At 43.8% G+C, this 27,226-nt stretch overlaps 1 protein-coding gene across 2 annotated transcripts in view; it reads right to left on the bottom strand.

Moving 5' to 3' along the window:
- PITPNC1 (phosphatidylinositol transfer protein cytoplasmic 1) overlaps positions 1 to 27,226 on the bottom strand; it is a 254,225-nt gene that overhangs the window by 118,259 nt on the left and 108,740 nt on the right. For both annotated transcript variants that reach the window (XM_065896907.1, XM_065896906.1), the window contains exon 2: positions 7,679 to 7,827. In XM_065896907.1, the coding sequence (XP_065752979.1) occupies positions 7,679 to 7,827 (149 nt within the window). The remainder of the gene's footprint in view (positions 1 to 7,678; positions 7,828 to 27,226) is intronic.

The following is a 27,226-nucleotide window of genomic DNA, read 5'->3' as shown; positions in this document are numbered from 1 at the left end:
GGTAAGGTGAAGTGACCAGCTGGTAGCTTTGCTTATCCAGTTAAACAGGATTTATGGCTTAGGGAAGCTGTACCCTCTCCTACCCAGAGCCACGAGAAGCCAGGAGAGGTTGCCCTGCAAGGCAAGAGCCATGTAGTGGGAGAAATGTTCGCGTCGTGCAAATCGATTCACGCATTAGGCGGAATCACCGTTAGAAGCTGGCAACCCTCCCTGACTGGCAGCTGCCAGCACAGCCTAATTAATCCAGTAGCGGTAGTGGAGAAGAACATGACACTTCATGACTGATAAACAAGCCTAAAAATAGGCTCCATCTTTTCTCCAATGCCCCTCCACCCCCACCAGATTCCCTCTCCTCATGGGCTTCAGTGGGAGGGGACTGGAGTGATGCTAGGGATGAAATGAAAATGAAAGGGAACAAAAGAAAAGCCCCACCCTCACATGATTCTGGACAACAGGTTTTATTTAGAATCGCTGTTCCAGAGTTTGATTAGTATCTTGCCTCCTTTCCTGGATGCCAGTTGAAACCAGGATTTTTGAAGACAAGCCAAGAAATACCACTTATTTGGTTAACTGAACTGGATCAAAGGCCCAAGGACAACCACCAAATGTACTAATGTATTAGAACTAACGTAATGTTCTAAATGCATTAGGCAACCACCCAAATGTACTGCACATAACTGTATCAGACGCTCTAGGAAGGGCCAGAGAGTGGAGTAATCCCACAGTACTGGGAGATAAGAGGCAAGTACTAAAAGGATAAATGGCATTTGAAAAAGACATTATGCTCAATTCAAAAATGGGCAAGGGATTTCAATAGACATGTCTCCGAAGAAGACATATAAATGGCCCATGGGCACATGAAAAGATGCTCAATGTCATTAGTCATTAGGGAAATGCCAATCAAAACCCAAGCAAGATACCACTTCACACCCACTAGGATGGCTGTAATCAAAAAGACGAACAATAACAAGTGTCGGTGATTATGTAGAGAAACTGGAACCCTCATACATTGCTGGAGGGAGTGTTAAATGGTGCAGCCGCTTTGGAAAACAGTCTGGAAGTCCCTCTCCCCACCCACTAGTAGCCTGGCTTGACCTGGGAACTCAATGGGAAGCTTATGTTTGGAATTTTATTTTATTTTATTCTATTTACTTATTTTTTTGGCCATGCCATGCAGCTGGCGGGATCTCAGTTCCCCAGTCAGGGATTGAACCCAGGCCACAGCAGGGCAAGTCTGTAACCGTAACCACTGGGCCACCAGGAAACTCCCCATGTTTGAAATTTTAGAAAAAATGATAGAAAGAAAAAATGGACAATTCAGACCCACCCACAGCAGCCACGATGGTAATGGCAGAATGAAAAGGTCAGTTTCACTTAAAGATGGTTGTCATCATTGCTGCTCTTGGCCTCTTGGAGCTGCCCTGAGAGCTGTCCATTCTCAAGCCTCCAGATAATTGTGTGGACCACTAACATCCTTACACAAAATGTCCTTTCTGGTCAAGACAGACTCAGAGAGGAGGCCCTGATGACACAGGGACTGAGTACTTCCAATGCCCCAAATAGTTGCTTTGGGTAATAAATCAATAAAGCAGTTTCTGAATGTGATTTGTCTTCCCATACAGATTGACATAAGGAAGAGCATGCATTCCCTTTGCCAGCTCGTGAATTCAGGTCCACAGGACATTGATATTTCTCTGCGTTAAGTTATTTATTTATTTGGCCACACTGTGTGGCATGTGGGATCTTAGTTCCCCGACCAGGGATTAAACCCGCGCCCCCTGCATTGGAAGCGTGGAGTCTTAACCACTGGACCACCAGGGAAGTCCCTCTGCGTAAATTATTAAGTGGGCACTGGAACATCTTGGCTACTTCCAGTCCAACTCTCAGGACCCACTTCCCTGTGGTCAGTGAAGGGGTCCACAACATGCTACAATGACATCAGGATTATTTTGAGCTGAAGACATTTGAGAATCCAACAGTCGCAGAAAGACATTTTTTCTGAACTCCCCTTATCTGTATAAAAACAGAACCTCCCAAAAGAATTCAACTGTCGTAAATCCCCTCTCCGTGAGTTTCGCAACCAGAGAAGATTGACTCCGATCACCAGAGACAAGAAGTAAGCACCAGGATAAGAAATCACCTAAATAGACATTGTCACAATGTCTATCCTGTCTCCCATCCATTCTCCTAAGGCCTCGTTTATTTTTCATACAAGACATTTGTTTTCCCATAAGTCTCTTTTCTCTCCCTCATTAAAAATTGTATATAAGGGCTTCCCTGGTGGCACAGAGGTGAAGAATCTGCCTGCCATTGCAGGTGACACAGGTTCGTGCCCTGGTCCAGGAAGATCCCACATGCTGCGGAGCAACTAAGCCCGTGAGTCATAACTACTGAAGCCCGCGCGCCACAACTACTGAAGCCTGCGCACCTAGAGCCCGTGCTCCGCAACAAGAGAAGCCACCGCAGTGAGAAGCCTGCACACCGCAACGAGGAGTAGCCCCTGCTCGCCGCAACTAGAGAAAGCCAGCGCGCAGCAACGAAGACCCAACGCAGCCGTAAATAAATAAATTAAAATTTATTTTAAAACAATGGTATATAAGCCCCAAATTCTAACCACCCCTTTGAGTCACATTTTTCTGTATGCTCTTGCCTATGTACGTGAATAAAAACTTGTCTTTTCTCCTGTTAATCTGTCAGTTTCAATTTAATTCTCGGGACCCGAATCACCAATAACTAAGTAGACTGAAGAAAATTTTTCCTCCTTGACACCACTCATAAGGTGGACAGATGAACTTACAAATAATGGAATCGGTTGATCTAGGACCCTACTTTGATCAGAATACAAGAACCATGTCTTAATTATTAAGAGATTCTCTCCAACACCAGAGCAATTTGTTACACATTGTCAATTTCAGTACACACTCATTTAATGAATTACAATTACAAAGCAGCCTCACCAACATGGCAGTCCCATGACCTGTGCATGCAGGACATAGGTTAACTCGAGGTGGGTTAACTTTAGTTTGTAACTACAAAGTAGTAGGTTTGGTTTACTTTTATGATTACGAAAATACTTATTATTTTATAGCTATGTCACATACCAATTTTTTCTTTCTTTCTCTCTTACTAAACCATAATCTCCCTGGTTCTGAGATAAAATAATGGACCTACTTTAGATTTGTGCAAAAGGAGCTAAAGGTATTTTTTTTCCCTGTGCCTCACTGGTTATTCATTTATGTATGCTGGAGGAGAGATGAGATAATATCTGAAACAGACTTTAAGCATAGAAAATTAGGGATGAAAAGGATCTGAAAGGTTGTCCATTGTAACCACCTACTTGATGTTTGAATCTACTCAAGGACAGCCTGACAAGGGTGTGTTCTGCTTATGCTCAAACACCCCCAGCAGCAGCATAATTGACTATAAGTCACCTTACTTTGCTCTCTGATGGCTCAAATACTTAAGATTTCTTCCTTAAACTAAGGCTAACTTTTTCTCCTGGCATTCTCACCCATTGGTCTTAGTCTAATTGGTCCTCTTGAGGTCATCTAGAATACATATGCCTAATCCTTCTCCCACCTGATCAAACCATTATACACCCAAGTCTAGCTTTTCTAGGTTAAATGTCCTTGGTTTCTTCCGGTATTCTTCGTATCACTTGGGTTTCTAATCCTAAGATTCATATGAACAATTCTGGAAAAGTTCAGTAAGTAGGAGAGACTCACCCTACCAGACATCAAGACTCCTTATAAAGCTGTAGTAATTAGGAATTTTAGGATTATATTCTCAAATTCTGTTTAAAAACAACCTGGTTGGCATTTTAATTAGTTTTGCCTTAAATTTTAATTGATTTGGAAATTGGTGGCAACCTTATTACATAGCTTTTCCCATCCATGAATATTCTCATTTGTCTAAGTTTTTTAAAATGTCCTCTGCTAATGTTTTATATTTTCCTCCGAAAAGATTTTGTATATCTTGTGGATTCTTTACTGGCTACCTTTAGGTTTCCTTTCTCTTATAAATGGAATTTTTTTAAATTATTTTTTCCATTTATTGCTCCCACTCTATAATAGTGTTACTGATTTTTGTATTATGAATTTTATACCCAGCAATCTTGTCAAATTCTCAAATTGATGTTAACAATCAGTCATAAATCTGATCAGGTCATGAATTACTATTATTATACTCTGAGGTATTTGATTTGCTAAAGTTTCATATAGGATTTTCCTGTTTATGTTCTTAACTGAAAGCAGTCTATAAGCTTCCCTTTTATACTGTTACTGTTCAGTTTTGTTATCAAGATTCATGTGGTAGGCACTATTAGTTACCTTCCCAGCCATCACCATGTATTTCCCACCTCCTTTCTTAGAAGCAGATCATGCCTCTCTTGAACATCTTTCCTTTTTAAATCAGGGAGGAAAATCTCACATCTCATTGGCTGGAACTAGGTCACATGCCATCCCTAGCTGCAAAGGTGGCTGGGAAAATAAGTATCTGACATTTTAAACCTGTGAAATACTTAGAAATTTTTACATTTCTAAATGATGAGGGAGTTCATTTATTGTTGCTACAAATTTCTTATTGTCATGCTCTTTAATCAGTCAACAGGATCTACACAATATTGATTTTCTGGTATTTGAGACTGGTTTCTGGCCTACTTTGTATAATCAGTTTTTATACACTTCCGTGTGTGTTTGAAAGGCATGTTGGTTCCAGGGTCTATTAATGTCCACTAGGTCAAGCTTGTAATTCTGCCATTTACATCTTCTCTATGTTTGTTCAATTGTTTGTCTATTCGATCTATCAGTTTATTAAACAAGTAGGTTAAAATCTCCCACTATAACTTTAGGCCACTTGTGATTTTGTCAGTGTTGCCATATCTTTGTTGAGCTAGGTTCAGGGTTTAACACCCATTATTATTGTGATCACTGACACATTTCAATTTATCATCTGACAAACAAAATTTGTTTTCTATTTACTGTGCTTTTTGTAGGCTTCTCTTTGTTCTTCCTCTGCCTTCTATTGGATTGGTCAAGTTTTCTCTTGGAAGTTACATATTATTTTACTATTCTTTTAGAGGTTACCTTTATATTTTGAATACACATATTTGCCTTAAATTAAAAAAAAATTTTTGTTTATTTATTTGGCTGAGCCAGGTCTTAGTTGTAGCACGTGGGATCTTTTAGTTGTGGCATGCAGGCTCTTAGCTATGGCACGCAGTATTGAACCCAGGCCCCCTGCATTGGGAGCACAGAGTCTTAACTGCTGGACCACCAGGGAAGTCCCTGCCTTAAATTTTTTAAAATTAATAAACATCTTTTTTCTTCCTAGATGATATTAGCAACTTAGAGCACTTTTTTTTTATACTTACTACCCTCTCATCTTCTGTTATTATTGTCTGTTATTTAAATTCCACAAATATATTTCCAATTACTAATTATTCATATATTTGAAACATTCTATGCTCATTCAGATTTGTCCAGATGTTTACCGATTTCTTTGTTTACTATTATTTCTAGATTCCCTCCTCCTATTTCTTGGTTTCAATTTCCTTTTACTTCAAGTACAACCTTTAGTAGTTCTTTCAATCTGTGTCTCTGAGTAGTAACCTTTCTCAGCCCTTGATTGTCAGAAATGATTTTTTTTGCACCATTCTCAGTCCCAATACCCCATTTACATGCACCGAGGCCACACTTCCTGTCCCCTTATGGGAATGACATCCACAGCCCCTAGGTGTCAGGGCCCACACTCAGTTCTGACACCCCCCAGCTTACTTAGCATTAACTCATCTGCTTTCCACTCCAGTTAGTTTCCTCTTTATTTCTAGTACCTGAAGATTTCCCTTTCTTTGCTTTGAACTCAGCTTTATATTGTTATATTTCATCCTGTGTCTGTCATATGAGGTGGGGGGAGGGTCCATATTAATCCTTTTAGTTATTATTACTGGAAGTTCAGATATTCTATTTATAACAAATTTCCCTCTTACTAATGTTTAGTATTCTCCTTGAAAATAAATGTCATATATTTTGATAGAGAAAACAGACATGACAGAGACAGCTGGACACTTCTTGTTCTGTTTCAGGAAAAGTTATAAAGTTTTCTAATTTCTTGAATTTGGTACACAGGGAACATTCCCCAGGCAATAACTTTGGAAAATGCAATCGTCTGCCGAGAAATGGAATTTTCTGTAGGTTTGTATCTATTTTCTTGCACCGCCCCCCTGCCCCACTTCTCTTTGCTCTACAGAGGTGATCGATGCTCAATATTTGATTTTGAGTACACCCTTTGCACTAAGAATGCCAAAGCAGCATATTGAGAAACCTCTCTCTGCAAGGAAGCCATCCTCAGGCTAGACCCAGAGCTCAGCTACTCCTGCAAATCAACAGCCGGCTGCAGGCTGCACTGGTTCCAAATCCTGGGAATTCACAGCTACTGATAGGTGAACAGGATCAATCTCATTTGCATTTCATTGTGACTCAGGAATTCCCTGGTACTGCTTCCCTGGGAAGATTAAAATGTGTTGGTTTAATCAGCCAGTGTCAGGATATTGGCCTGAGAGATTTCCAAACACCCTGACAGAACACAAACCCTCCCATCAAGAAGAAATAGTCCCCTTCAGCCTGTCGAAGGGTAGAGGTCATACAAGAATGGGGGAATCCAAATATGGCTCCTCTCAGAAACACCTGACCATGGCACTGAGCATGGAGAAATATTCACAAGTGTCTGTTTAAACTGGGGACACAGTCCAGCTACTATGCTGGAAGTGCTTTCTGGACGAGAAAAGGCCAATAGGAGAGGCCATAGATGGTGGTAAAGAGTATTCATGGAGATGATAGCAATGACCACAATGGTTATATGCTGGCTCACTGACATAGTCAGTTACTTTTGAGAAAATATGGCACGTGACTACAAATGTTCTGACCCAGAAAAGTGAAAGGAAGAAAATGACCTGGAAGGGGGGTGTAAGGTCGGGAGAAGATTAGACAAGCCCCTACAATCAATTATGTCATCAGTGATAAGAAAACAGAAGAGATTAAAGAATGTATTTTGCAAAACAGAAATGGCAGTCCTGATCAGCGCTGGTTGATCATCCTTGAATCTTTACCCTTTCAGAGGAGAGATGACAACCTCTACCTTGGGAAGGACGGGTCTACTTGAGAAACAGAAACCACCCGAGTACTCCATATCACTTTGGTCACAGGTGACCGGTGGTTTTGTCATCTCCCTTTGCGGACACCCGAGTGGTCACTCGGCAGGAAGTGGAAATCTTACTGAGTCGAGACCCCAACAGCACACGGCCACATTCAGCACTTACTTTTGTACAACTTACAGGCAAAGCTGCCTCTTTCCTTCTGCTAACCCAGGACCACGGGTGAAGACAAAGCCCTTTAATTCTTAAGGTCAGATTTCATCTTAACATGTCGTGGAAGGTTGGGAGAGGTAAGAGGAAAGCTCCTCCCGATGAAAACGCGCTTGAGGACTATTTTGCAGAACGCAGGGGTTTCTGTTTTTGGCAGCAACTAGACTGGCAGTTTTGGAGGGCGGATGTAAAGACTTTCCCAGTCACCTTTTTATCCCAGACAGTCACAGCGTCTACCTCAGTCTTGCAGTGGGGCTGGGTGGGAGCCCCCGGGCAGGGTGGGCGCCCAGAGGCGGAGCACCGGCTGCCAGGACTTACCTGTTGAGATACACGCGTTTCTCCGTGAACTGCCCGTTCCCATGGTGAGGGTCCTCGAAGGGCTCGTTCTGGACGACCTCCACCCCTTCTCCTCGGTCGCTCTGTTCGTGGCTGTGCTTGCTGATCATGTACAGCTGTCCGATTTTGTACTACAAAACACACAGACACAGAGGGGTCAGACCCATCGCTCGCCTCCGAAAACTGCCCCGGCACCACCACCGCCACTGCGCCGCAAGCAGCTCAGAGCATCAGCACTTCCTGTTGAGAAAAGAAAGCAGGCACGTGGGCCTGATGGTACTCTTCCTCAGGAAGAAGGTGGAGAACGAGCTGTGAGTAGAATGCAGAAACGGCCTGTTCCTGTGAACACTCTGCATCATCTTGGCAGATGCTTGCCGGTGTGGCCGATGGCCTTCAAGGGTTGGCAGCCGATCAACCAACCCATGGGTAGCGGCTGGGAGGTGGGCACGCCGGAGTCTCCCTTTCCACTCTGGCCCTACAGGGTTAAGTGGCGCTGAAGTCCTATTCTGCTTGGCTCAAGACAGGCTCAGACAGGCTAAGGTTTGTGATTTCTGTCCCTTCTTTCTGCCTGATTAACTGCATTGCTGGGCACAAGAGGATTAGATGTCACCTGTCTCTTCCATCGCCTCTCTCAAAGTGTTCAACTCTCCTGGAGGCCTCTGTCCCATAGAATGGTGGTTCTCAAAGGTGGCTGAATGTAAGTCACCTGGAAGCTTTAAAAAAAAACCCCTCCAGGGCTTCCCTGGTGGCGCAGTGGTTGAGAGCCCGCCTGCCGATGCAGGGGACACGGGTTCGTGCCCCGGTCCGGGAGGATCCCACATGCCGCAGAGCAGCTGGGCCCGTGAGCCATGGCCGCTGAGCCTGCGCGTCCGGAGCCTGTGCTCCGCAATGGGAGAGGCCACAGCAGTGAGAGGCCCGCGTACCGCAAAAAAAAAAAAAAAAAAAAACCCTCCAGATGCCCAGGCCCCAATATGAGTGGAAACTGTGGACCCACCTTTAGGCTGGTCCACAAGGAGGAAAATCTACAGTATCTTTAAGTCCTGGGGCTTTAGTGCGGGGCCTTCCAGGCTGAGATGCCAGAAGTTACATGTGCTTACATGAAAATGATAAAGTGGAATAACATGTAATGTGAACACTTTCCGTGCTGCCTGTATCTTTGAGCTGTTCCATTCTCTTTCTTGCCTCTCTGAAAACCCTGGGGCCAGCAGGCATCTCTTCACCCAGTGAACTTCCAAAGTGACAAAACTAATTTGACGGAGGGGAAAAGAAGAGAGAGAGGAAGGAGGGAGTCAAATGACTTTTGCACTGAGGAAGTCTGCTCAGAATCAGCAGGCAGGGCGATGAGACGCTGCTGTGGTCCTTCCACAGATTCAGTGTGAAACAACACACAGTGTCAGCATCATCAAGGCCTGAGAGATGGGGGGAAGGGGCGTGAGTCTGCAGCAGGTTAATCACGGCTCCGGGTTATTCCCAAAGAGCCCAGGCCAGCAGGTATGTACGTCCCCTGTCTATGTGCATAAGAGAGAGAAATAGATTTTAAATTAAGGGGGCATGTATAATGTACAAGTCAACAGTGCAGTCAGTTCCAAAGCTGAGAGGACACACACGTCCAAAGGTCCCTCTTCCATTCTGAGGCAGGTGCCGGGAGGGGAGTGTGAACAGAATGGGAAAGGCTCTGGTGTGAGGCCAGCCTGAGGGACCAGGCCCAGTAACCATGACAATGGGAATAGCAGCCTTCTGGCTCTTCTCAAAGGGCAGTGCTTCCTGTCTGTGCCACGCCTCTCCCCCAGAAGGGTCTGCATTTAAAATGCTTTTAATGTAACTGTGTGTGTGTGCTAAGGATTTAAGAGCAGGGAGAGGAGAGAGGAAAATCAAAGATAAAATTTCTTTTTAAACAAATTTTGGGATTAGAAACTTGCCTTGGCTTCCCCTCTTCCCTTTGCTCATAAAGACTAATACTGTTTCAAGGAGGAAGACAGTGAGAAAAAGTTTATAGATTGGAGATATGTGAGATCAACACTCTACCTTATACGGATGGGCACACAAGCCTGGAACAGCATGTCCAGCTGCCCAGGGGGTGGAGATTTCACTGGCAGTTGCTTTGTACTTGGAGTTCAAAAAAATACGTGTTTACTTACAATGGAATATTACTGTGCCATAAAAAGGAAGGAAATACTGATACTGATACTGCTTAATGTGTGTTACCAGTTGAATTGTGTCTTCCCAAAATTCATATGTTGAAGTCCCAGTACCTCAGAATGTGACCTTATTTGGAGATAGGGTCCTTACAGAGGTAATCAAATTAAAATGAGGTCATTAGGATGGGCACAAGTCCAATAGGACTGGTTTCCTTACACAAAGGGGCAAGGTGGACATAGAGACACTCACAGGAAGAATACGAGATGAAGCGATGCACGAAGATGGCCATCTACCAGCCAAGGACTGACCTGGAACACATCCTTCCCTCCCAGCCTTCAGCAGGAACCAGCCCTACCTGCTGACACTTGGTCTTTGACTTCCACCATTCACAGCTGTGAGCCCTTACAACTCTGGTTGGTTAAGCCACCCCTTCTGTGGTGCTTTGCTATGGCAGCCCGAGCAAACCCACACAATGGGTACGGGGCTTCCTTCTGGGGTGATGAAAGTGTTCTGGATCTGGACAGAGGTGGTGGTTGCACAATACTGTGAGTGTACTAGATGCTGCTGAATTGACTTTAAAATGGTTAATTTTGTGTTACGTGATTTCCACCTTGTGGAAAGGGAATGCTGCCGCCATTCCAGTAAACAATGAATGTTTGCCGGCCATCAAGCCATTAGCCACTGTAGCCACACAACGCCCCCCCACCCCACCCAGCCCCAATGGCGTGCCCTGAGGGGAATTCAGGATGGAGAAAAAAAATATAACATTCTGTGCTTAGATAGTTAAGATGTATATCTAAGGAATCACTTCAATGAGCCCAGACTCTTGCACCTTCCCACACACAAAAAAACTCCAAGCCTTCCCTGGTGGCACAGTGGTTAAGAATCCGCCTGCCAATGCAGAGGACACGGGTTCGAGCCCTGGTCCAGGAAGAGCCCACATGCCGCGGAGCAACTAAGCCCGTGCGCCACAACTACTGAGCCCATGCACCGCATCTACTGAAGCCCACGTGCTTTAGAGCCTGTGCTCTGCAACAAGAGAAGCCACCTTAGTGAGAAGCCCGCGCACTGCAACGAAGAGTAGCCCCCACTCACCGCAACTAGAGAAAGCCCGCGCACAGCAACGAAGACCCTACACAGCCAAAAATAATAAATGAATAAAAATAAAAAAATTTATAAAGAAAAACAAAAAAACTCCTATATATTCTGGCTCTTCCTTTACCTCTTTGGAGCAGTTTCTCAGAGCTCTAGGACTCAGTAAGCTCCCCAAATACAACTTAATTTGCATCTTTTAGGTTGTGCATTTTTCTTTAGTTGAAAACCTCAACTGTTTTAAAAAAAGTGTTGACCCCACTTCTGAAGCAGATACCCCTAAGCCAAAATGCTGTCAAGGGCTTTAGACAGAAGGGATGCGTATCCCTGGACCATCTCCAGGAGCTCCAACTCACTCACGCATGAAAATGTATGGGACCAAGGGCGATGCATGACACAGAAAAGCCATTAGCCAGACTCGAGTCAGCCTGCCTGTGCTCAGCTCGATTGCTTCCTGCCCTGTTGAAAGGAAAGGGCCGAGGCAGCCAGAGGCTGATTCACCGTCAGCCAGAGGAGGGCCTGGCTGCCCAGCCTCATTGATCATTCTGGTGGCTCCTGAAAAAGCCATTGCAGGGCAGACACCAGCATTAGCTCATTAAGATAGCGTCAGTCCGTGGGCGACTAACAGACGCTGGATGCAGTAACGTGGGTGACATTGTTGGGGGGTGGCGGGACACTCAAGCCCAGACACTGAGGTGGTCAAGGGCCCTGCGGCTGTCACTTTATTCACGCTCAAGCAAATCAGGCCTGTTCTCCGGGTTGTGGCCATCTGAGCTGGGCCATCCAGAAGCAGAGGTTTTAAACCACAAACTGACTCAAAGACACATGCATTGAGAAGTTTCTCAATCAGAGCGGACAGGGCAGGACAGAGAGTCCTTCAACCGTGTCTCAAAATCACCAGAGATACTCCTAAAAATGCTGAATCCTGGGCCATTCCAGCCCTTTTACATTCACACTGAGGTAGATGGAAGTTGGGGATCTTATGCAAATACAACGCTAAAAGCTGAGAACCACTGCGGCAGAGTGGGGAAGGCCTTCATTAGTACTTGCCCAGTACCAGACGGTGCCAAGACCAAAAGGTTCCATCTTTAGGGGACCTGTTTCTTCTTTCCTCTTTTAACACTGAATTCTTGCAAAGCTCTATTACTAATTTAGTGAGAATACTACATCACAGATCACCAACTCCAAACAAACTTGTATGTGAAATGAAGGCTGCGAAATCCATAGACTCAGAAGGATTTGGAAGACATTGAAGCCAGAGAGTCAATAACAGAATTGATAATGATGATGGTGGTGGTGACAGAGTAAAGCTTAACTGATTGCCTATCGGTGAGAGGCACCAATTAAGTGCTTTATATTCATTTCTAAGACTCATAATGATTCAGGTACATATTTACAGATGAGGAAGCTGAGTCTCCGAGAGGCTAGAGACTTCCTCCTGCCACGTGGCTTCTAGGTGGCAGAGCTGGTTTGAAGACCATAGGTCTGTACTCTTTCTTCTCCACTCAGCTTCAGCCCTTATTTCTCTAACAGGTGAACCACTTTAACAAACCTAGATCTCATTATGATGAACAAAGAGGGATGGTTCAGAGCCACTGCCTTTGAACTTTGCTATTTCAGAAGATGAAGAACAAAAGTCTGATATCATTTGAAAGATCAAAGTTGTTTAAACTGTGCGCACATATGGAATGGTGGAGCAATTATGCTCTAACTTTGTAAAATCTACTGTTATAATTCCAGAGTTTGGGGTAATCATCATTACAGGCAATCACGATTAGAGACAGCTCTGCGCTGCAGGGCTAAGCCTCCATGAGAGCCATCATCAGAACAGCTACCCCAAATAATTCTCTCTGTAGTGAAAAAAAAACCCACGGGGATGCAGATCTTTCCCATTTGCATGCAGCGCTGCATGTTTGATAAAGCTGCAGAACTTGAGGGAAGGCAGAGTTGCATAACATGCTTGGAAAAGCCAAGGGGGTTCATCACTTTGTACTTTTGCAAACTCTGTGCCTGGGCACGACCCAGGGACTTAATACAGTTCACCTCAAACCTTGATTTTTAGAAAAGGTGACCCCAAGTCAAAACTCCTGGTTATGGTAAGGGATTATTAACTGACCATCACCAACACCTAAATAGCATCCTTGCCGTTAGAAGTACTAGGCCCAAAGTTTTAGGTTCAGTAGAACCCTAAGCTTTCACTTAACTGCCCCTTCCCCCAATTGCTGAGCTTCAGAGATCTCTGCAAGGCCAGGCTCCCATACTCCCCTCCATAAAGAACCAACGGGGTGTCATCTTTCTTCCAATCCCTCCCTTCCTGCCCCCTTTCTCATCCTTCATTAGTCCCAATACCTTTTTCAAACATCACGATGTGAAAGGCGGGAACCACTGTTTTGCAATAAACATTATTCAGCCTGGATGGAGTTATTCCCTGATGTCATGACTCAGGTCTTCAAGGCCCCAGATTGGGAATCAGAATTTACAACTATTTCCACTTCTACCATCAAAGCAGACGGATACCACACAATATGACAACCACGGAGAAATACCTGTCCCTCTGACTTAACCTGATATCATGTATGTTTCCATCTTTGAAATGTGCATGATTCCTGCCTCTCTCACTCTGGCTGTGTGGAGAGAGGAAAGAGCAGAGGGTGACACAAGGTGGCATTGCTGGGAGTTTGCCACATTATTCACATCACCCTTAATGCTTTTCTTGGCTTTTTTTCCCCAGTCTTCTCTACTCTCAATAAACGGACCTCAAAGCACAGTGGAGCAATTGCCTCACGACGCCCAAGGAGCCCCCTGAAGAGAGTGCCTGAAAGATAAAACATCACCCAGGACTCCAGTGCACTGCAGTCTTCACGCCAAGTGGTGCCAAAATTGTAATTCCACTCAGGGAAGGGGATGTGATGAGGCCAGATTTTAACAACCTCATATCAGAAAACTAGAGGCTAGAGCCAGCTGTTTTCTAGAATCTCACAGCACAGATGAGGCACTGGGACAAATGCTCTGGTCCAGCAGTCGGCAAACTATGTGGCCTGGTGCCTGTGTTTTTAAAATAAAGTTTCATTGGAACACAGCCGTACTCATTCATTCTGTGACTGCTCTCACGATACCACAGCAGATACCGTGTGGTTCAAAGAGCTGAAAATATTTACTATCTGGCCTTTTACAGAAAAAGGTTGCTGACCCCTGTCTAGTGCAGTGCTACTGGGTCCAGCACTAACCAGCGCTGTCCGGGATGGTGGCCACTCGCCATATGTAGCTTATAAGCATTGGAAATGGGGCCTGTGCGATGGAGGGACTGAATTTAAAATTTTCTTTCCTTTTAATTAACTTAAACTTTAAAACTGACACTCGATTCAGCTATAAGAAAACTTTTACATACGTCTGAGACACACCATTCAGTAGACATAAATCTACTGTTTAAACTGAAAATTTTTATGAAATCTCAATTTACATCAGGTACCTCTGATGAAATTTTAGCATCTGGCTTGAGATTGCTTATAAGTGTAAAACGCACACTTAGTAACAACAGCAAAAAAATTAGTAACAACAACAAAAAAAGTAAAGCTCATTAAAAAATTTTAAATTGATTGCATATGGAAATGATAGTATTTTAGAGATACAGGGTTAACTAAAATATATTCTTAAAAATAACTTCACCTGTTTCTTTACATATGTGGTTGGCATTTGTGGCTCACATATTTCTATTGGATGGTGCTAGTCTAAGCCCTAAACTTGACCATCAAGGATGGAGAGTCAGGCCATCAATCCATACCAAGACTTCAGAGGCTGGCTGGTCAGGTCAAGGGTTTCCGTGTGTTTCCAAGCTAGCGAGGTAGGGCACTGGTAATAAGGCATACATTTGGAGAAGCTCTCCCTTTCTGAGGACTGGCATTACCTGGACCTCCAGAGAGGCGATAATTGTTCACTGTGTGCTATGGTGGAAAGCACTGCAGTTTTAAAATTGAAAACCTGCAGCCAAAGTCCTGATTCTGCCTTTGATGAGTTTTGTAACCCTAGACAATTTGCTTAACTGAGCCACAGTTTCTCATTAAAATGGGACTAAGAAAACACCTCATGGGACATGGTGACAATCAAGTGAGATAAAAACTTACAAATTAATATGCTTTATAAAATGTAAAACTGTACACTGTAGCTATGGCTCCTTCTGTTTGGCAACACATCTGACTGGGAGGTGAAGATCTGTTTCATTTGTTTCCATTTTGCTACAGTTCTTTTTTTAAAAGGTCAAGTCTTTATTTTTGGCTGCACTGGGTCTTCGTTGCTGCTCGTGAGCTTCCTCTAGTTGCAGCAAGCGGGGGCTACTCTTTGTTGCAGTGCACGCGCTTCTCATTGCAGTGGCTTCTCTTGTTGCGGAGCACGGGCTCTAGGTGTGCAGGCTTCAGTAGTTGTGGCTCACGGGCTCTACAGCGCAGGCTCAGTAGTTGTGGCGCACGGGCTTAGTTGCTCCACGGCATGTGGGATCTTCCTGGACCAGGGCACGAACCCGTGTCCCCTGCATTGGCAGGTGGATTCTTAACCACTGCGCCACCAGGGAAGTCCTTTGCTACAGTTCTATACAGGCTAAGAGAACAAGGCATCTGCCATACACACCCCTACAATGCAAAAATCGGGGAAAACCTGACCATCAGCCCAAGACCATCATTTCCATCTGCAAAAATTGTATTAGATCGTAGTCAGATCAAACACTTCCCAAAATGTTATAAAAAAAACTTGGGAACATCCACTTATATGACATCCCTAGGGCAGTCGAATTCACAGAGACAGAAAGTAGCATGGTGGTTGCCAGCAGGGGTGGGGAGTTAACGCTTAATAGGACAGAGTTTCTGTGTGGGATGATGAAAAAGTTCTGGGGATGGATGGATGGTGTTGATATTTGCATAACAATGTGAATGCACTCAATGCCACTGAACTGTACACTTAAAAATGGTTAGAATGGTAAACTTCATGTGATGTACATTTCATCACAATTCTTTAAAAAACCCGGAACACGTCATTTTCCCCTGTTGCTTACTTACTTCACGCCTCAAGGTGGCCATCTATCAGTGATTCTATTTTTATGATTATGAAAAAGCTTTTTTTAGGACAGGGCCTTCTATATTTGGATGGATCTTTGGTTTGGAAGCTTATTTGAAGGTGTTGAGCCAAGGGGACAGAACTATAAAATGACTTCCCCCAGAGACAATGTTGCATGAGACGCCCGATTCCTGCCATGCCAGGGGAGATGCCTGGCTCGCTCTGCCCTAAACTTAAATGTCTTTGACATTAGCAATCTGGAGGATTCCTGTTGCTCATGTTCCCAAGCAACATGGTGCTGACTGTGACAGTGTTACGGACAAACAGCCTGACAGAAGGGAAAGAGTGATTAACCGAATACAAATGCATTCTGACCCCGCCAACCTTAACTAGGGTCACTGAGAACCCCAGCTCACAGTTCACAGCCCAGCTCCTCCATCTGCCTGGGAGCAACTCTGCAACAAGCCCAATTCCATTTCCTTTATTCCATTGGGAAGGTATGGTGTGTATTTTTACCTCCAAGGGCTGGATCTGATTTGGGTTCTGCAAAGACATGACTGGCTAGCCCCATCAGTCCTTCTGGCTCTGCAACTCAAATGTCCAGATTTCTCCATGTAGACAAGTGAGGTTTAAAAAAAAAAAAAAAAAAAGAAGGTGTAAAGTTCCTTGGTGTTTCGTCAGCTCTCTCCCTGCCAGGTCAATAAAGCACGAAAACCAATATCCGATCCCACAAAGAAAATACAAACCTGCAGCTCATATTTCAGGATATCAGTGCTTCATCACATATTTATCTTTTCTCCCGGATCTTTATAAGTAGCTATCAGAGGTGCCTTGTTTATTACGTAATACTGTGTCATAATGCCAGGGTGCAGGAATGAAAAAGCTGATAAAAAGATTTAAGAAGGAGCTGGGTTATTGACATTTAATTCAAAAATCCACCTTCTGTGACAAACTAACATAAACAGCATTGTAGGCTGGTGCTTAACCCATTCTAAGTTTCGGACTTAACTGAATAGAAATTGAGCAACTCAATGCCAAGGGAAGGGCTCAGGGTATGCTTCGTGCTGGTGCAAGCAGAACTCTACACGCCTGTGACGGTACAAAACCGTAAATTGTTTCTCGTACACTCAGCCGTCCAGCAGCATAATCCACTTGACCGAGTACAGGAGGGTACAGTGTATGAAAAGTAAGAGTGCACATTGAAAAAACATACGTTTATTTATTTATTTTATTTTTGGCTGCATTGGGTCTTCATTGCTGCACATGGGCTTTCTCTAGTTGCGGCGAGCGGGAGCTGCTCTTTGTTGCAGTGTGTGGGCTTCTCATTGCAGTGGCTTCTCTTGTTGCGGAGCACGGGCTCAGCTGCTCCGCGGCATGTGGGATCTTCCCAGACCACAGCTCGAACCCGTGTCCCCTGCATTGGCAGGCGGATTCTTAACCACTGCACCACCGGGGAAGTCCCAAGAGAGCACATTTTAACTGCTCCTTCCAACACTGACTCATCCTTGGGGGTGGTATTCTAGCCCTGAGAACTCATTTGATACACATATTGAAAAGCCAAAATGATAACACAGAGTGAGTAGAGGCTACTTTATAAGCATAGGCTCAGGCAAGAGGTGTCATCCCCTGGTATTGATAAATGAGAATCTGAACACATTAGCCATTAGAGAGCAGCATGAAAAACCACAAAGAGAGCAAAGACAGGAACTGCCAGAACTCAGTTCAAAACCACAAGGGTAGTTGGCCCTTGAGGCAGAACATAGGATTTCTCCAGACGTCGGTTGGGGGACACTCTTGGTCCCTTCTCGTTTGTGCACTGAACAAAGAGAGTACATCAGGCTCTGTAGATACTGGAGGCAGAGCGATGAACAAGGTCGACCTGGTCTCCGGCGAAGAGGAGGGTTTCCTGAGTTCCACCTCGAAGACACAAGGCTGTGAGCTGAAGGAACTTGAGGCTGACATAAAAGCCATGGGACCATTTGCCAAGAAATGTGAAACCAACTGCAACTCAAATAAATGGAGAGGTTTGGTAACAGGGCTGACTTTTAGAAAGCAATCAAGGCTCTTGTGTTTACTACAAAGCAGAAACCCACAGCCAATCACAAGACCAAAAAGGGAGAAAACTAAGATAGAACCTTCCCAGAAATATATCCTGCACCGTCTCCTTGCCACACCCTGCTGTGTCAATGCTCATCTCCTTAACCTTGGCCTCATAACCAGAGGTGTTTCTAGGAGAGAGGTCTATCTTTATGGGGGTAACAGGCTCTTTCCAGAATTAGAAAAGCCCCTGTTTGTGAAGCCTATTGTACCTACCAATCCTTCAGGAAAATGATGGGTGACATCAAGAGATGCTGTTGTTCTGGTTAAAGCTAGAAATATACTCGTAGGAATGACAGCAATTAGTTTTAGTGTCTTTGAGAACTTCTGAGAGCAGAAGAGCACACTGAATGCAAAGAGAAGCACTTGCTGCTTCACGTACAATTGAACAATGGGAGTTCTTAATGTTTTGAAAGAATTATTCAAGACACTTCATGCCTAGAACAAGAAGATCTCAGTAATATTTGAAGGTCACTGAACCCCTTTGCTTGCTTAAGTGCTAGTTGACACGGCAAGTGGTTTCAGGGCTCTGCTAACTCTATAGCAATGATGAGAGTTATGACCAAGTTACATCTGTGGTTCAAAGTCTGGAAAACTACAGCATCTGTTTTCACCCCACTTTGGAGGAGTGGCCCCAGGTTTCACATGCCTGCAGTGGTACCTGCAGCCCATAGGTAGCCGTAGGGTATGTGGCTGGGAAGGCACCGTTCTCCTAAGCAATAGCAGCCTATGGGTGTTTCTTCCTTGGTAAAAAGAAGCAGATAACTGATGGAGAAAAGTATATGGTTGTCAACTCCTGCTCTCCTGAGACAGTTAATGAAGACAGGCAAAACAGAGTAAACTGGGTACATTTCCAGGAATTGCTACATTTAAAAATCTATCTTTGGGGCTTCCCTGGTGGCACAATGGTTGAGAGTCCGCCTGCCGATGCAGGGGACACGGGTTCGTGCCCCGGTCTGGGAGAATCCCGCATGCCGCGGAGCAGCTGGGCCCGTGAGCCAGGGCCGCTGAGCCTGCGTGTCCGGAGCCTGTGCTCCGCAATGGGAGAGGCCACAACAGTGAGAGGCCCGCGTACCGCAAAAAAAAACCCAAAAAACAAAAAATTCTATCTTTTTTTTTTTTTTTTTTTTTGGTGGTACGCGGGCCTCTCACTGTTGCGGCCTCTCCCGTTGCGGAGCACAGGCTCCAGACGCGCAGGCCCAGCGGCCACGGGTCATGGGCCCAGCTGCTCCGCAGCATGCGGGATCCTCCCAGACCGGGGCACGAACCCGCGTCCCCTGCATTGGCAGGCGGACTCTCAACCACTGCGCCACCAGGGAAGCCCCCAAAAAATTCTATCTTTTTCAGATACATGCACCCCGATGTTCACAGCAACACTATTCACAATAGCCAAGACATGGAAGCAACCTAAATGTCCATCGACAGATGAATGGATAAAGAAGATGTGTTATATATATACACACACACGATGGACTGCTACTCAGCCATAAAAAAGAATGAAATAATGCCATCTGCAGCAACACGGATGGACCCAGAGATGATCATACTAAGTAAGTCAGAAAGACAAATATCATATGATATCACTTATATGTGGAATCTAAAATATGACACAAATGAACTTATCTACAAAACAGAAACGAACTCATAGACAACAGACTTGTGGTTGCTAAAGGGGGAGTAGAGGAGGGATGGAGTGGGAGTTTGGGATTAGCAGATGCAAACTATTATATAGGATGGATAAATGACAAGGTCCTACTGTACAGCACAGGGGACTATATTCAATATCCTACAATAAACCGTATGGAAAAGAATATGAAAAAGAATATGTATAATATATGTGTGCGCATGTAACTGAATCACTTTGCTATACATCAGAAACTAATACGTTATAAATCAACTATACTTCAATAAAATTACAAATAAATAAATAACTTTCTGATGCATCTCAGACTTATTCTAATGACCCAGAGAGAGATTCCATCAAATGGTACTTTTAAGGCCGAGTGGTGACCCTGTTCTTGCTCTGTCAACAGTCAGTAATCCCCCATCTCCGTGCATTCTCCTAGGGGAGGCAACGCCGTGATGAAATAAATACAATTCACCGTGTTTTCAAAGAGTGGGGAGAAAAAAGGACACAGAGACAAACTGATGAATCGGAATGTTGTTCCTCACAGGATTCTTTTTTTCATTTTTTAATTGTGGTAAAATATAGTTAACAAAATTTACCATTTTAGCCTTTTTTGGTTTTTTTGCGGTACGCGGGCCTCTCACTGCTGCCGCCTCTCCCGTTGCAGAGCACAGGCTCCGGACGCGCAGGCTCAGCGGCCATGGCTCACGGGCCCAGCCGCTCCGCGGCATGTGGGATCTTGCCGGACCGGGGCACGAACCCATGTCTCCTGCATTGGCAGGCGGACTCTCAACCACTACACCACCAGGGAAGCCCATTTTAGCCATTTTTAAATGTAGAATTCAGTTGCATTAAGTTCATTCATAATTGTGCAACCAACACCACCTTCCATTTCTGAACTTTTTCATCATTTCAGAAAGAAGCTCTGTCCCCATTAGATAGCAATTCCATTCCTCCTCCCTAGTAACCTCTAATCTACTTCCTGTCTATGAACGTGTCTATTCTAGATACCTCATGTAAGTGAAATCACACAATGTGCGTCCTTTCTTGATGGGCTATTTCACTTTAGCATAACGTTTTCAAGGTTCATCCATGTTGTAGTATGTGTCAGAATTTCATTCCTTTTTAAGGCTGAAAAACATTCCATTGTATGTGTATACCATGGATACTTATTCATGCATCTGCTGATGGGTATTTGGGTGGCTTCCACCCTCTGGCTATTATTGTGACTAATGCTGCTATGAACGTTGGTATACAAGTATCTGTTTGAGTTCACACCTAGATGTGGATTTGCTGGATCATATGATAATTCTATGTTTAACTTTTTAAGGAACCACCAAACTGTTTTCCACAGCAGCTGCACCATTTTATTCCCAGCAACAATGCACAAGGATTCCAGTTTCTCCACATCCTTGCCAACACTTGTTACTTTCCATTTTTGTTTGTTTTTCAATAATAGCCATCCTAATGGGTGTGATGTGGTCACATGATGTTGTAAAGTCAACGCTAATTTCCTTCTTGGATCTCACTGTTGTAAGGCTCTCTTTAGGTGGTGCTTGGGCATGTCAAATCTGTCTTCCAAATAAGTACTTGCGACTGCCCTGGGAGAGATTTCAACTCTACCATTTATTTAAATCAGAAGACCTTTCTGATAAAGCACTGATGAACTGAGGTGGTTATTTTTCAGGGGATTGGAGGGTGTCCCTTTGAAATGCTCTGCCTGCAAACAGAAGATGAAAATGCAATAAATCCCTTTACGTAAAAAGGCCCCAACATATTCATGATAGTTAAGTCACTACGGTGTAGGGCACCACAAAGAGACAGCCATGAATTATTACCTTAGGGAGTCCAGGGGTGGTGGTGGACATGACCTGAAAAGGCACTTCTATTTCTCTTACAGAAGCTGCTTTCAGGATTATTTTGATGGCCCAGCCAGGAATGTAGTAAATTATAGAATCACAATGTAGAAGGCAGCAAACAGTCTTGCAGAATTTACTTATGAATCAAACGTGTGTGACTTATATTCAAAGATTTGAGGTAAAAAAAGCCACTCTGGGTAATTTGCCTTTTTCATGTTTTTCTTATGGTTTAAGTCACTCTTTATTCTATTTTAGGTGAAGCTACTCTTGAAAAAGTAATCTTGGAAATAACTTTAGACTCTGCAGTGGATTTAAGTAGTTTCTCATGCTTGCTAGTTGTGTTTTTTTTTTTAAGTATACAATTCAGTAGTTTTTAGTATATTCACAAGGCTATGCAACTGTCTCCACTATCTAATTCCAGAATATTTTCATCATCCCCAAAAGAAACTCCACACCCATTAGCGGTAACTCCCCGTTCTCCCCTCCTCCCAGCCCCTGGCAACCACTAATCTACCTTCGGTCACTATGGATATGCTCATTCTGGACATTTCATATAAATGGAATCATACAGTGTGTGGCCTTTTGTGACTGACTGCTTTCACTTAGCATAGTGTGTTTTTTTTTAAGTTGAAATATAGTTGATTTACAATGTTATGTTAATTTCTGGTGTACAGAAAAGTGATTCAGTTATACATATATATTCTTTATCATATTTTTTCCATTATGGTTTATCACAGGATATTGAATATAGCTCCCTGTGCTATAGAATAGGACCTTGTTGTTTATCCATTCTGTATATAATAGTTTGCACCTGCTAATCCCAAACTCCCACTCCATCTCTCCTCCACCCCCACCCACCCCTGCAAGCACAAGTCTGTTCTCTATGTCTGTCGGTCTGTTTCTGTTTTGTAGATAAGTTCATTTGCGTCATATTTTAGATTCCACATATAAGTGGTATCATATGATATTTGCCTTTCTCTTTCTGACTTACTTCACTTAGTATGATCATCTCTAGGTCCATCCATGTTGCTGCAAATGGCATTATTTCATTCTTTTTTATGGCTGAATAGTATTCCATTGTATATACATACCACCTCTTATTTACCCATTCATCTGTCAACCTAAATGGACATTTAGGTTGTTTCCATGTATTGGCTATGGTGAATAGTGCTAGCATAAAGTTTTTAAGATTCATCCATGTTGTAGCATGTATCAGTATTTCCTTCCTTTTTTACTGCCAAATAATATTCCATTATATGGCTAGCCCATGTCTGTTCATTTATCACTTGAAAGATATTTGCGTAATTTCCACTTTTTGGCTATTACAAGTAATACCGCAATGAACATATATGTATGAATCTTTGTGTGGACTTGTGTCCATATCTCTTGGGTAGATATCTAGGGATGAACTGCTGGGTCATACGATAACTATGTTTAACCTTTTGAGGAACTGCCAGACCGTTTTCCACAGCTGGTACACCATTTGACATTCCCACCAATAATGTCTCATACTTACTTTCTTTTTTAAAAAAATTAATTAATTATTTTTGGCTGCCTTGGGTCTTTGTTGCTGTGCATGGGCTTTCTTTAGTTGTGGCAAGCGGGAGCTACTCTTTGTTGTGGTGTGCAAGCTTCTCATTGCAGTGGCTTCTCTTGTTGCGGAGCATGGGCTCTAGGCGAGCAGACTCAGTAGCTGTGGCTCGCCGGCTCTAGAGCACAGGCTCAGTAGTTGTGGCATGTAGGCTTAGTAGTTGTGGCGCACGGGCTTAGTTGCTCCACAGCATGTGGGATCTTCCCGGACCAGGGTTCGAACCTGTGTCCTCTGCATTGGCAGGCAGATTATTAACCTCTGCACCACCAGGGAAGTCCCCTCATACTTACTTTCGATAATTTTAAGTGACTTGTAGAAAGTCAAACAAGTGACTTCAAAAACCAAGAATAAATTATGGAACAAGTGTGGCCTTGCTTGCTCATGTCACCATATTTGAAACTTGGGCACGTCTGATGAACAGACATCCTGGGCAACTGTCCAGGCTCATGGTGTCTTTTCATTAATCTGCGGGGACAACAAAGAGCTAAGTAGGACAATACAGACAATTAGGAGCTAAGATAGCAGATCCAAAGGTACTAATTATACGACACACATGGAAAGTGTGCGAGGGTTAGAAAGGGAGCGGCACAGACTACAGTTGTCCAGGAGGGCATCACACAGAAAATGAGGCTTGACCTGTGTGTGGACAGGCACTAGCCTGTTAAGAAGGAAGTGGGAAGTCACAGCCTGCAAATAAATCCTGGACATTTACGTGCTCACAGCAAAACCTCACTACTTCCTAGGGCCTCTGAAGATGCACACAGAAATAATAATAAAAGCTGCCACACTAAAGGGTGTGGAGAAAAGGGAATACTCCTGCACTGTTGGTGGGAATGTAAATTGGTGCTGCAGCTATGGAGGACAGTACGGAGTTTCCTTAAAAAACTAAAAATAGAGTTACCATGTGATCCAGCAATCCCACTCCTGGGTATATATCTGGAAAAGACAAAAATGCTAATTCAAAAAGATACATGCACCCTTATGTTCATAGCAGCACTATTTACAATAGCCAAGACATGGAAGCAACTTAAATGTTCACCAACAGAGGAATGGATTAAGAAGATGTGGTATATATATATATATATATATATATATACACACACACACAATGGAATACTACTCAGACATAAAAAAGAATGAAATAATGCCATTTGCAGCAACATGAATGGACCTAGAGATTATCTTACTACTAAGTAAAGTAAGTCAGACAAAGACAAATATATGAAATCACTTATATGTGAAATCTAAAAAAATGATACAAATGAACTTATTTAGAAAACAGAAATAAACTCACATAGAAAACACACTTGTGGTTACCAAAGGGGAAAGGTGGGGGGATAAATTAGGAGTTTGGGATTAACAAATACACAACTACTACATATAAAATAGCTAAGCAACAAGGATTTACTGTGTAGCAGAGGGAATTATATTCAGTATCTTGTAATAACCTATAATGGAAAAGAATCTGAAAAAACTGAATCATTTTGCTGTACACCAGAAACAAACACAACATTGTAAATCAACTATACTTCAATAAAAAGTTGTTTGTTTTGGAAAAAAAGCAAAGAAAAATAATGCTGCTACACGGTGCTAACTTTTCTGGGGTCAGCATGGTCCTAAAGCATTCATACTTATTTAATCCTCACAGCAACTCTATGAGATAGTAGTATTTTTATCCCTGTTTTACAAATGAAGAAACTGGTGCACACAGAGGTTGAGTAACTTGCCCAACTTCACCCAGCTAGAAAGTAGCAGAGCTGGGATTTGAACCCAGGCAGTCGAGCTCCAGGATTTACCATCCCTTGTCTCTGGCATTAATCTCCTCAGCCACTTGCTTGACGTGAAAAGCTATTTATTTGTAAGGCTGGGTGAAAGTACTCTGGGAAGTAAAGTGACCTTCCTCACTCTTTCATGCTGCTGACAGTTTTAGGTGGATATTAGGAGTTTTTTAAAGAGGTGGGAGATGGCAGTGCCAACGAGAGCAAGCAGAGAAGGAGGTCACGGGAAGTTACCGGGGGGTGGGGGGGTACAAAATTAGAAGCTAAGAGCCCAAGGTTCTTGGCCCTGCTCCTGGAAACTCTTCCTCCTACACAAATTCTGACACACGGCAATTAAAGGAAGCATACCCACCCATACAAGTCCTTGAGATTTTAAAGTAAAAATTAAAATTAATGAGTCCATCTAATTTGGACTCACAAAACAGTGGGTAGAAGAAACTCCTGCAGCTGACAGCTGATGTGACAGTTATTTCATGAAAAGGAATAGAACTTCCCTGCCTGCCTTCAGATTTGAATGTTTCCAAATGTGATTGTAAACCTTAGCCTGAAACAATGTGCAGGACAGGAGTTGAATACAGATATTCTGGGGAGAAAATCCCTTCAGCTTCCCCAGTCAAGCTGATGTGAGGGAAAGTGAGATGAAATATCCACTTCTCTTCACCCTTCTTGAGAGCCCAAGGCAGCGGGCTCAGACGCTATTAACAATTGAAATTAGATTCCTAAAGGCATTGTGGAAAACAAGAATTGCATACTCAAAGGCTTCATTAAACTTTTGCAGTCATCTGAATCTAAATACACTGAAGTGATAGATGCTACCCTTTTGGTTCCCTCCCCCCCTCCCCAAGAAATGTAAAATCTGACTTACATGTATATCCCTAGTGATCAACCTTACAGGACAGTCCATAAGGCAAACCACAAACTCCTGTCCTCACTTCTAGAGTGAGGAAAAGACTCTAACCTTGAAAAATCACGTCGTTCCTGGTTTTCCTCCTCTTTGGCAAGCCTCCTCCCCATTCCCAGAGGAAGACATTTCCAGAACTTCTGACAACCCTCAGAGGACGAAGGCCTTCCTTCCTCCTCTTGGGCAGATGGTATTTGCATACTGACATATTGTAAATCTAGTCACCCAGGTAACAGGCTCCCGTTGGCAACAGCTCAACGAAGGTCAGCTTGATTCCTTCTAAAATTAGAAGTCAGACCAATCGGATTTTTAATTGTTCAAGGTAGGAGGCCCAGTTAGATGGCAAATCCAATTCTGAAAGTGAATTTTTCAACTGGGAGATTCAGCACAAATTAATAAGGGCAAGTTGGCAGGGGGAGGGCAGGGGGTGAAAAAGGCAAGTTGGAGCATTTCAACATGATAATAACATAGGTTTTGACATGTGGAAGATTTTGGCTCTGTGACTTTCCTGTTTCTATGAATAATCCTTCTACGACTCCAGTGTCCATTAGTAGATGTGTTCTTGACCTTGCATCTCCCTTAACCTTCACAGGCAATTGGTCATTAACGACTGGTAATTCCATGCCAGCTATCTCAGGCCTTCCACAGTTGGCCATCTCCAAATCCACCGTGGTCCCCTGTCTCTCTGCCCCATCTCTCCCTCCCTCACAGTCAAACTGCTTGGCACTAAGACCCATCTTTTCCATCCTCTTTTGTCTTAGCCCACACAGATCCCTCCTACCTGGGATTTGCTCCCTTCTTTTCTTTCCCTGACCATGGACAAGGTTCTCGGATGGGCTTCAAGGAATGCGTGAATTGTGCACAACTCCCCCCACTGTTAACTTTTCGAAAGATCCACCTCCCCGCAAAATGTTAAGAGCCACCAGCTATCTAATTACAGATGGTATCTACACTGGCATTTCCTAAAATGACTTTAAGGAATGTCAGTTCCATAGGATGTTAGTTAAATAGTGGGGAGAAAAGAGCATCACGCTCACATAAGCTTGGGAAACACTAGGTCAAGCAGGTCGGACGGGTGTTTTTTTGTTTTTTTTGCGGTACGCGGGCCTCTCACTGTTGTGGCCCCTCCCGTTGCGGAGCACAGGCTCCGGACGCGCAGGCTCAGCGGCCATGGCTCACGGGCCCAGCCGCTCCACGGCATGTGGGATCTTCCCGGACTGGGGCACGAACCTGTGTCCCCTGCATTGGCAGGCGGACTCTCAACCACTGCGCCACCAGGGAAGCCCAGGACAGGTGTTTTTAAGGTGGGCCTTTGCTGAACCTTAGCTGTACGGAGGTGCACGGTGCACCACTGATTTCATGGGAGACGCTTTCTCAGCAGACACTTCTCAATGTTCCCTCGG

This window comes from Phocoena phocoena, chromosome 19, assembly GCF_963924675.1.
Source record: "Phocoena phocoena chromosome 19, mPhoPho1.1, whole genome shotgun sequence".
Classification (NCBI taxonomy): Eukaryota; Metazoa; Chordata; class Mammalia; order Artiodactyla; family Phocoenidae; genus Phocoena; species Phocoena phocoena.
The sequence above is the reverse complement of the archived record's forward strand: the minus strand, read 5'-3'. Positions and strand labels throughout refer to the sequence as shown.